The 12,013-nt window shown below is 44.6% G+C and overlaps 1 protein-coding gene across 1 annotated transcript in view; it reads left to right on the top strand.

Moving 5' to 3' along the window:
• EVL (Enah/Vasp-like) overlaps positions 1-12,013 on the top strand; it is a 107,280-nt gene that overhangs the window by 83,938 nt on the left and 11,329 nt on the right. Inside the window, 2 exon segments of the mRNA XM_042863027.1 lie at positions 5,261-5,324; positions 8,763-8,824. Of these exon segments, the coding sequence (XP_042718961.1) occupies positions 5,261-5,324; positions 8,763-8,824 (126 nt within the window).

A 12,013-nucleotide genomic window follows, 5' to 3' on the forward strand; every position in this document is an offset into this window, starting at 1 on the left:
GCCTAGCAAAACAGTTCAGCACCTCATTAAAACCATATTCAGGAAAATATCTTTGTCATATGTTTTATGATGGAGAGTATTGATTTATCCCCTTGGCTTCCTTATAGCATTACTGACTGGGCTCTGGAGTTAGCCGGATCCCCATGCAGTGGCAGTGGGGTATCTCTAATCCTCTTGATTTTAACAAGAGTGTGATGATATTTGACATCTTTCTTAAAGCTTCATTGCTGCCTAGAGGCATAACATTATGAGCTGATCTTGATCTTTATTGAAAAGTTTATACCTGGATGTGCAGGAAAATAGGCTCGATGCACATTGTGAAAGCAATTAAAAAAAAACAGGAGGAAAGTAAGAACTGAAGTATTTGTGGGCTTGTTTAGGTGTGTTTTTACATATGTTTTTTAGCTAGCCTCATCATTCTGAATTTTACTGATGACTTTTAAAGTTCTGACAGTGATTGCCATTTCATGCTGTCATTTCCCCAATGTGTGGTTGTGAAGCACACAACATTGGAATCACACTCTCAGCAATTCAGCGTTGTCTTTTTCCCTCAAAAAAGACACCTAGTCCCATAGTTTTTCATGCACACACTGTTTTCTCAGAACCAGAGGCAGCTCCCATACTAGAAGCAATCAGTCCCTCACTAAGTATGATGCTCCTGTGCCATGAAGCTGCTTCTGGAAGCAAGGCGAGCAGCCTGTGGGGCACAGAGATGTCCCTGCTTCACTTTGGTGCTACCGCAGCAGGTGGCTGGCTTATCCACCTGTTTCATTAGTGCCTAATGAAGCACTCACTGAATTATTTCTCACTGGCTCGAGCTCAGTGCAGCAAACAGAACCCCCCGGGATGCCCCATGGCCACCTTTCCCTGCCCTGTGTAGGTGTTCCCTGCACTCACCTTACTGGCTGTGCTCTCTTTCTTGGAAAGACGAATGGGGCTTACCTGTCCCTGGATGGTCCTGCACAGGGTTTGCTGCTAGAAAAGCTTCCCTAGAGAAAAGCCATGGCTCAACCAAACCCTCTGCCTAGGAATCTGCAGCTTTTGCTTCTCAGCTCAAGCTATTCTGGCTAAATATTGAATTCTATAATGCACAGTAACGCAGGTGCTGTGCACAGCAGAGAGGTGAGAGAGAAAACAGCTTTCCTAAAACAAAACAAACCCAAAACATCTCTGCACACTACACACACCTGTTATCGAGGCAGCTTGTTAATCTGTTAGCTTGCAAGATATGTGAACCAATGCTAGAGTAGAGCATTCTCATTTTGAATACCAGGCTTGTTTTTCCAGCTCTGGCACTGTCTTTAGACCTTATCTACACCACAGAATTTCATCAGTGAATGGTATATCAGTTTTTATCTTGAATGAACAGACTTCATGGAGAACCCCTGTGATCACACCCCTATTTCAGTGTAAGGAGGATGTGCTTTATGTTGGGTTAAAGTAATCTTGCTGGTGAAAGGATAAAAGATAAACCAATTGTAATGTTGGGAATGATGCATTTAAAAGCCATTAAGTTGGAGATTTCTAAAATTCAGTGTTGTGTAAGGTAAAATAAGGTTGTGTACAGCATTGCTACAGATGCTTTTTGGAGGATGTGTTTGATTTTTTGCTGCCCCAGGCTCATAGAACTTCAAGTCACCAATTGGCATATTCAAATTAAGAGTACCTTAACTGTTGATTGCAAGTCTCACCTGTGGGTAAATTGATGCAAACAAATGTTATTAGTGCAGGCACGGGCTGGGTGTAATTCAGTTACTTAACGTTAGCCTCCCAGGACTGGTGAAGCAACACAATTAAGGCACATTCCCTCTAGTTCCATGGGGTGCTTCTTCTTCCTGTGACTTTGTGCGCCCTGAAGGGGGTTATGTGCACTCTCCTGAATGGGCAGGACAATAACCCAACTCTCACAGGCTCCAGTTCTGCCCACTGTGGCTCTCTGTCACAATCCTTACCTGGCCACAGACATTAGGTCTGCATGGTGTGCTGTGTCATCCAACGCTGGTTGCGTCAGCTCGGGTCCCAGAAGCAGTGTAGACACCCTGCTTTATCTACATGCTTTATCTAGACTAATTAGGTCAGTGCTTTGTCCAGGATAATTGTCTCTGCTAATGAGTTTTGAGTACAGTGTCGCTGTTTGATTCCTCTGCTGGCTGCCATGGTGGCTGCAGCTTGGTGGCCCCTGTCCGTGCCTGGACATCTCCAAGACATGGTGTCTGCACTAGGACAGCCAGATGGGCCCAGAGCAAGCCTACAGCTCCTCACAGGGAGCAGAGGGACAACGCTGAGCTCTGCTCTCTGGTGCTCTGACAGCAACGTGACACAAGAGGGCATAGAGCTGTGTCAGGGGAGGGTCAGGTGGGGGTTAGAGGAAGGTTCTTCACCAGAAGGTCATGGATATGGAACAGGCTCCCCAGGGTGGTGGGCATGGATTCAAGCTGCTGGAGTTCAAGGAGTGTTTGGACTGGGGGGGGGGAAGCCTGTGCAAACTCCTGTGATATGTGGTGATTGCCCAGACCTGGTGCTTGAACCTGACTCTCCTACCATCCAAGCACATGCAGAAACTATCCTGCAGCAGACAGAGGCATCTGTCTGTCTGTCACCTCTTTTCCTCTCATAGTCTACTGTGAGGTTTTTTCCCAACCAAATCTTCACATTCTGTTCATATACTAAATGTAAATTTTCAATCTCAGCTCTGTTTCCTTCTCAGCACTTTCCATAGACCCTTTCCTTAGCCCACCACATTTGTCACACTGGTCTCGGAGCACCATGAGGCTATAGGGCTTGCAGAAACCCTGCTCTGAAACGCAGCTTAAAATGAATGAAAACCTGTAAACATTCGGACTGGGCTTTTCACAAAGCCCACGTTGCTTGGGGAAATGGACCTCGTGTCCATTTTCTTGCACGCACTCGGACAGCAGTACTTGCAGTTGTAGCATGAGTAAAAGGAAACAGGAGGTTTATTTCCAGTGGGTGGCAGGGGGCAGAGGTGTGGGAGGCGCCAAGAGCTGCCACCAAAACCCAGCCACAATCATTCACTGCAGGGAGCTCTCTCAGTTACCTCCAGCCATGTGGATGGTGCTCAGTGCTGCAAACCTTCTCCAATAAGCATGAGAAAAAGGAAACGGAAAATTTCAGTTCTCTCCCATAATCTGTCTTGAACTGAGTCCTAAGTTGCTTATATAAAGCACAGTTCATTATTACAAAGCAACGAAGCGAGGAGAGATGGGATGTTCACAGCATATCTCCTGCATTAATTAGTTGCTAAAGATGCAGATTGCCACAGCAATGGAGCCATGGATGGGTCGAAAGCAGAACTGTCTCTCAGTTTTATGGGAAGTGCTGTTCCCAAAGGCTGGCAGAGTAGGAGGCAGCTTGTGGTGCAGTCTGCAGAGTGTTTAAATGAGGGTGCCATTAGTAGGAGAACTTGCTTGCTCATGTCTGAGAAATGCCTGAAAGCGTTGGAGAGAAGTCAAGCATGGAAAAGTCCACTTGAATCGAAAAAAGCCCTCAATCAAACAAGTGGCTGCTGTATGTATGTACCCCACAGAACACACGTGTGAAACTAAGCAAAAAATAATTCCCATGTTCAGTATCTGTGAGAGCTGTGGCTGAGCATGCTAAAAGCAAGCTCAAGGACGACAGAACCAGGGAGCTCTGCTGTTGCAAAGCATTGAGCAGTTTGCAGGCTGCATTAGATGGTGCCTTAGTTTGCCCAGAGCTCCAGAGAGAAAAAAAATCTACCAACATTTGTATTTCTGGCAATTAATAGACCTAAAATCTTGGGTTGGACTCGTAAATATGTCAGCCAGACTCAGCAGAATCTTAGTTGCTGAAACAGGGTGCACCTAACCTTCTTTAGGGTTTGAGAGTTGTAGCAGAGAAGATTGATTTCAGTAAGATCAGAGGGAGGATGTAAGAAGGAGTTATTTCTAATGGCTGTAGGTAACTTGAGTTTAACAAAAATGAATGGAAAACAGAGCGCCCTGTTGTCCCAGGACGGTGCTACATATGGCTTTCCTCAAACTCTCCTCCAATCGCTGCAGGTCTCTGCAGTAGCACAGAACAGTTGTCCCCGTGCCACAGACTGTGGCTGACCTCTACAACTGGTTTACATGCAGTGGGTTGGGTTCTCTCCCTCAGTTGGCATTATCTGATCAGCTCTCACTCCATTGCTTCTTGTTTTACAGAGAGAACAAGCTTCCGCCTCCTATTCTAGTCACGCTTGCTTTCTTTTCTCTGGATTTAAGAATATTCCAGTTCTAAAGCACATGGAGTGGAAAGTCATGCTAAACAAAATGAATGTGTAGAAGTCAGTAAAATAGAAGAAAGAGGAATTTAGAAAAGAGTTATAGAAACAAATGACATTTTGTTGCACTGTGGTGATTTCCGTAAGAAATCTTAATCTGTAAAACAATGGAATTAATCATTACTTAGAAAACAACTATTACACATCTAAAGATGTCTAAGAGAGAATTAGGTCATTTTAGGGTCCATGGAATCATGTATCGTGTGCATCTGGAAAATTGTCCAGCTTCCTAAATTAATATGCAAATAAAAATATCTGCAGTTTTGTCAACCAGCTCTGTAAAGACCTATGGAAAGTCAATTATTTACATATTTGGGTCTGCAGTATTGTTTTTTGATCTTTTTTTTTCTCTTGGGGTATTTGTTTATTTTTTTTCTGCCAAAAGAGGAGGACATTTGTATAGAAACTATGGAGAAAGCTGCAATTTCAAAGCATAATTGGGAACTTTATGTGCTTCATTTTAAGGACATTTCTCACTGTGACCAAGTAGTAGTAAGAACAAAATGCTGTCAACAGAAACTATCACCTAGGATTCTTAACATAAAATAAAAATCAAGACTAATAATGCATGGAGCTAATTTCTGAATAAAAGAGAAAAATTATTTTGATGAAATGAAGGAAAAATTTTGTGATGAATGTGGCTAAGGTTTGTCATGATGGAATTTTTTAGCCAATGACAGGAGTAACTGACTTAAACCCTGAAATTCTTTCATCACAAGTCTGCTTATTGAAGTATCTCATGTGCCTGTGTGTGTGCACAAGGAAGTCTTGCAGCTGCTTCACACCAAAGCCTAAGGTCTAGTCAAGTGACACCACAAACTATGGGGAATTTTGTCCAGTTCCACAAATTGGGCATGGGACTTAATGTCTCTCCTTTCCCTCTTCAGAAGAAGCATTTTTTGGAAAAGTCATCAACTGCTGCATTTCCAATACATTCTCTTGTTTTTTCTGCAGGTCCAGGTGCCCAGCGCCAGGTCCAGAATGGGCCATCTCCAGATGAGATGGAAGCACAAAGGAGGTGAGTTGGTTATGGTAGGCTTCTAGTTTGTAACTGGGATGTGTGTGCAATCGTTACTCACTAATAAGCACCGTTCTTCCTACTCATACCTGTTTTGTGTTGATTTTCAGTGTTCTGTAATTATTGATATTGACTTTGTGATGATTTATATGAAGGGTGAAGTGAATTCAAGCTCTAGGTAGACTGCTCAAAGGCAAGTGTGAGGCATGCTGAAGTTCAGAGTTAACGATAGAACATGTTTAAAAGAAGCCTACAGAGTATTTCTCAAGTAAATTAAGGAAGCCTAACCATATCCTGTTCTGGGTTGCTTATTGGCAGTTGCTAGTCATGTTGCCCAGGAAGCATCCAATAGACTACATGCACTGTCAGGAATAACTTAGGCTCATCATATGATTACTTCCAGAACCATATGCCATTCCTCTTATGAATGCTTTGCTATAAGCAGGCTGACAAATGAGACTACAAAATCATGCCCATCACCTTATAAGCATGTCTCCATTTAGTGCCGTTGTTACATGTAGCCTTTTCTCTAGCCACCAGAGTCGTCTCCTTGATGTCAAAGGAAGAACATGGGCAGGAACATCCTTCTTTGGATGCCTTCTCATAATGAAACCAGCAGGAAGATCTCATTTCAGCTTTGCTGATTCAGCCAAGACTCCTATAGCAGCAGTATCTTCAGCTACCCAGCAGAAGGCATGCTTGTTCAGTTCTGAGCAAACAATCCTCCACATGATTCCCTTTTCCATTCTGCAAGAATTATAGGGAGTATGTAGGGAAACTACTTCCTTGCTCCTTTATGACTAACCCCCACTGGCCTGGGGTTTAACAGGGATTTACAGGTGACTGTTGAGTGTGTGATGATGTGTCACTTGGGCTTGGTAAGGGTTACTCTGGTAGCTGAGCTATCATAAAGGTGAGGAGGGAGCTCCTGCTCTGTGTCTGTGTGTCACTCAGCCTGGCTGGAAGATGTGGTCCAATGCTGGTTGGGCCAGTGGAAGCTAGTGAATGTGCAGACTGTACAAAATTCAGACCTCACATTCAGGTGTCTGTACATTCAGTGCGTGACCAGCTTTAGTTAGAGAAAATATTTTAGTTATTGATCTTTTTTGTTCGTTTAGAGATGGTAAAAGCCCTTGGAGCTTTTACTATTCTACTGCCACAGGGCACATGGTTCTGGGAAAGCTTCTTTTGCTCCACTGGACTGGAATAAGCTATGCCAGTATATGCACTTAAATGTTATTGCATCTGCACTAGAGGATTTTCAGCTTTAATTATGCTAATGCACTCTTAAAGCATAGAGCAGGCCTAATTTTAGGCCTCTGTTTCTTTAACATCTTGTAAGCAGGAAAGGAACTCAAGTTACTGTAAATGCCGTGAAAATTTGTCTGCTTTAAAAAATTTTTAAAGACCTTTATACAAATATTTAAAGAACATATTTTATGTCAGAGGATGCAATTTGCCCTTTCTTGTACTTTTCTCCTGGTATACTCCTTAAGCAGCATTGTGCAAATCTCGGTCTTTATTTAGTTCCACTGGAACAAGTGTGACTTCCTTAGAGTGTAAGAACTTCTCCTTTTAGCATGTGTGGGAGGATGTGCTTGGCTGATACAAGCTGCTCATGCCCAAGGGCAGACAAGGTTAGCATGAGCCCAAAAGACTTCAAATGCCCATTCTGACTCTTGTTCTGAGGAGCACCTGGCTCCTGCATCTGCTCCAGGGGCTCAAGAGAATTGGATACCTCTAACCCGCCTTCCTCTTCATGTTTGTACCTCTGGAGCTTTCCCACACCCGTTCTCCAGATGAACCTAGAATTTGCCCAAGGTTTAAAGAGGAGAGTACACGTCAAGTCTTTCATCATCAAATCTTGCTAATAAGTGCCAAGCTGTTGCAAGGGACAGCATACTTCTGGAATTCTTAGTATGTCTATTTAGAACTGGAATTTGTGAAACTGATGCTGTAGTATCGGTGTTCAGTACATAGCTATTCAGTAAGAGCCAAGGTATGTGCTGATTTCTGTTTGGTTTAGATTGTTCTAGCTGATATGAAACCACTGGATTCAGCCAACTATGGCTGTCCCTCAAAACTTTACACTTTGTACATAGAATAATTTTTCCAGATGCCTGTAGTGATTTCCTAGAAATTGCTTGTATTTGCTGGATTGTATGACCTGAACATAATACCAGTTTAAGATTGATCTGTCCATAATGAATAATTATCATTGTGGATTTCCCCAATCCATCTATTAAATTAGAATTGAAACACAGGGAGATTGTTTTGCAAAGTAAGACATTCTTTTTGTTCCTACACAACTTTCTTTTTATGGATACTTTTTCCATTAAAAAAAAAATCTTTTATTTTTATGAAATAGGAAAACTGCAGACTCATTTGAAAGTACGAGCAGAGCAAAAATGTAATGAGGAGACTTTTCTAAGATATCGCGTAAGGAATCCTTGAAGAAGTGTTGCCCATAGTTAAGCTTGTCTTACTGTGTAGAAAAGCTCTTGCAGGAGAAAAAAAGAAGAAAAAAAAAGGTGATTTCAGAGTTGCATTCAGTGTTTGCATGTGAAAAAACACTTGGCTGTTTGAGCTATCAGTCTTTTTTAACCACGGAATGGCAGGAAGGGCCCGTCACAGTGGCAGCATTAGCAATTTCTGCAGTATTACAGCGTGTGTGAGAAGCCCTCTGCTGATGCATCTGGCAACTGCACGTCTCTAGAAAGTGAAGCCTGTGAAAAGTTTTCTCACTGTGTCTACCTGCTTGGGCAGCCTGGGAGCTGGCAGCTCCTGAGGATGCAAAACAACCAAAGCAGTGATATAATTCTGTGCCAAGTGTGTGTGGAGCTCCATGTACTCCTGGCACAGCAGAGTGGCTCTGCTCACCTGCAAAACTGTGCTATACCAGGAAGAGACAGCCCTGCAGCAGAGCTCACCAGGCTTTGTACAGTCAGCAGCTAAACACAGCACAAATGTAATGTTTTCATTCTAACTTCAAGTCCTTTGGGTTTCTGATCTGTGAAAGTCTCAAGAGTGCCATTCTATAAAGATGCCCCTTGCTCTTCCCCAGGGATGCTGACGTGCTTTGAATTGAAGTTCTGCAAGGCCACTGTGCTCTCCTGGACCTATAGAACATACCTGCTGGCCATGTCTCCTGCAGAACCCATTGTGGAGTTTCCTGACATGGATCAGGCAGCCCCTTGCCCAAGCATCTGTGGTGTCCTGCAGGTGCCAGGCCCTGTCCTGATTGCACATCCCCAGCACCTGGCACCACTGTGGTCAGGCCGAGTGAAACCAAAACCACGTCTGTTGGTTGGAACAGCATTTGTGAGGACTGACTCGGTTACCCAATATATACATCTTGAAACCTCACAGTGAATAAAGCTCTTAAGAAAAATTGTAAAGAATATATAATGACTGGAGGTTTTTTCATTGCTGTTTCAGACAAGTGATGGAGCAGCAGCAACAGCGCCAAGAATCTCTGGAAAGAAGAACTTCTACTACAGGTATGTATAAAATACATGCAAACAAAGCAGCTATGGTCTCCCTGCTTTTGTCCTCTAGTTGTAGTTGGGTTTTGCATGGTTTCATATACATGGTTAAAAATTATAAAATCACAGAATGGTAGAAGTAGGAAAGCACGTCTGGGTCCTTCTGCTCCAACCCCTGCTCCAGCAGTGACACCAGAGCAGAGTGTCCAGGACCACGTCCAGGTGGCTTTGGAAGAGAGGGAGACTCAACAATCTCTCTGTGCAACCTGTGCCCATGCTGGAATGAGGGTTATGGCGATAATTTGATTTTAAAGCATTTGCAGCAGTGAGGTATGCAGGTAGAGTGTGGAGGCTGTCAAAGCTGGTAATCAGAGGGGGATTTTTGGCTTGCCAAGGCTACATGGTCACATTAGCAGTGATGCCTCATTTCCAGAGGACATCAACAGAAGAGGGTGGCACTGACAGTCCTGGGCTGCCCCATCACTCTGTGGTACAATCAGATGCAGCACAGAGGAAATGACAGCCCTGGAGTATCATCTGTGGGGATTTTGTAGTGATGAAGTGAGGAGTCTTCTGTGTGCTTAATGGAAAATACATACATATTTAATGAGCTTATGAAAATCTTCTATAACATATTAAGTTGCACAAAGCTGAGTGAAGAGATGACAGGAATAGTTTGTAGAGTATGGCTTGGACTCTTTGAAGGCTGACAGCAAACAAGCCAAGATGGTTTTGTATAGTCTTTTGTTTTGGAGGCACCAGTTAATCTGGTAAATTTTCAGTTGTTTTTCACCTGGAACTACCCTAGAGATAGACACACACACACAAGTTACTGGGCTGTGTCTGGGCAGAGGTTACCATGTGCTCTTCTGCATCAAGGAACACAGCCACAAATCCCACCTGGGCATCTGCAGGGAGTGGGATACGGCCCACGGGGAGTTCTGGCCATCTCCTCCTGGCTGCAGAGCAGCAACTACTGTGTTCAAAATGTCCCTTGCTGCTCCTGTGGTGTGAGGTCGGTGCTTGCAACCATAACAAGTTCCCGTGGGCTCGCTGGCATTGGAACACACAGCTCATTCCAAACCATGGGGTATTTTTTCAAACAGTTCCGGTTCTACCGAGGGCTGGAAGCCCCTTGGCAGGTGCTTGCATCAACTCTTGGCTTTGTTTGAGCTTCTGTTTGCATTTATTCTGTGGTCCCTTTTTCACTACGTTGCTTTGCGTTGGTTTCGTTCCTCACTGCATACCCATCTTTTTCTTTTTTCATTTGCCTTCCCTGTTCTTTTAGTTTCCTCCTTGCAGATAAACATGTGCTCTCTCCCCTCCCAGAACCAGCCTCCTTCACCTGCCTCTGGTACTGCCCCTCTGCCACCACCCCATGCCAGTGCCCTCCCTGCCCCACTGGCTGCCCCTGAGCTCCCTGGTAAATCTTCTCCGCAATGCCTGTGGAGAGACAGAGAGCCTTTGCAGCTTCTGCACAGACACTCAGCCTCTAAGCTGCTAACAACCCTGGATTCCTCTCCTCCATCCTACCCAGCCCACGAGACTGTCCTACCACGGGTCAGGCGGGCCTCGCTGTCCCCACCACCTTCTCATCCTTCTTCCCACTTTCTCTTTGCTTCTTGCCAGCCCCTCAGGCGTTCCTCTCTCTGTGGTTCTCAGCCTTCTGCAGCCCCCATCACAAACACATCCCTGGGGCAGAGGACTGATGGCCTGCAGCCGCGCGATCCCACCCTCTTGCCTGTGATTGCTGCCCCATGTGACAGCGTCAGGGGGCCCACAGACAAAGCAAGGCAGGAAACCTTGCCCAACATGCCCTTGAATGGCCATCCTGAATGTGTGGGCTCCTCTAGGAGCCGGAGGAGAAGCGTGGTGGGGGCCTTCTTGCTGCGCCTAGGGGCTGCACCTGCCTCCCAGCTGCCTGCGATTGCCAGCCCTCCTGGCTCCTGGGGCCAAGCCCTCTCCCTGTCCTCTCCACCCCATCGTCCCCCGCAGCACTGCTATCAGCCCATGTCACACTGTCTTCCATTGCCTCCCCCTTACGCTGCTGGGCCTGAGGTGACTGTGCCCAGGAGGACCCTTCCTTACATGACTTCATCAGCCATTTCCCACTTGCGTAAGTACTGATTTTGAACAAGTTGTGACCTGTAAAAAGCCGTAGCTTTAAGCTGTATAAAAAGCTGCATTCACACTGCCCATGACTGCTAGAGAAAGATCTGAGACCCGGGAGTACTGCTGCTGTCTGTGACATCTGAAACCAAGGTGGAAAAGCACTCAGGACCTCCCACCCGTGCTAGAAGTGGACAAAAACAAGAATTACATTGCAAGGGCCCTATAGCTGAGTTGTTGCAATGCATGCATGCTCTTAAGAGTATTAGCCCAGGAGGAGATTTGTATTGTTCGGCAGAGCCCAATTGCATTTGGCAGTGACCTTCATACAAAGCCTATATTCAGCTGGTCCGGACCTAGCGGATGAACTCTTGTAAGCCAGAGGCCAGGTCTGAGGTAGACTTGTCTGTGTGGCAATCAGAGAGGATGTGATTTTTATTATTTTACTCGAGTGGTATTTCAGTTACCAGCAAAAATACAACACAGATTTTGTTAGAGCAATGCAGAATCGTCTGCACTTACATAATTCCTTTACTTCTAGAAACTGTCTTCCCACTGTGAACTGCACTAATAGTTGAGGGCAAACCTTTTTCAGTGCAAGCAAATCAAGAGCTTGGGTTGCGCTTTGCATATGGTCTCAAATTCCTAGTGCTTGTCTGAAGCCTGCTGAGTTAGAGCAGCTACACGTAATGCCTATTTGCAATTCAGATCTCAATTTTTGTGTCTTGGATCCATTCCTGTCAATAACCACATATAATGCTTAAATAATATGTCTAGAAAAGACAGAAAACTGAGACGTTTCCATCCTCTTTCTGCTAAAAATATTAATCCAGCCACTGGAGGCTCAGTCCGTCAGCTCATATAAGTTCTTGAGATCTACTTAGTTCAATAAAGTTATTTTAAACTTACATCAGTCCATTATTTTGACTCAGTTCAGATTTTGCTTCAGGCTAGCCTCTAATTAGGTGGGTGTCGTTTTGCAATTACAATTAACTGTACCCACGATGAATTACTATTATGTTTGTGAACCGAAGAGGGCTTGAAATGTTTAATGCATTTCTAATAGCAGCTATGGTTCATTTCAAGAATGAAATT

Source organism: Lagopus leucura, unplaced genomic scaffold (genome assembly GCF_019238085.1).
Source record: "Lagopus leucura isolate 7727_CA_CO unplaced genomic scaffold, USGS_WTPT01 Super-Scaffold_1, whole genome shotgun sequence".
NCBI lineage: Eukaryota > Metazoa > Chordata > Aves > Galliformes > Phasianidae > Lagopus > Lagopus leucura.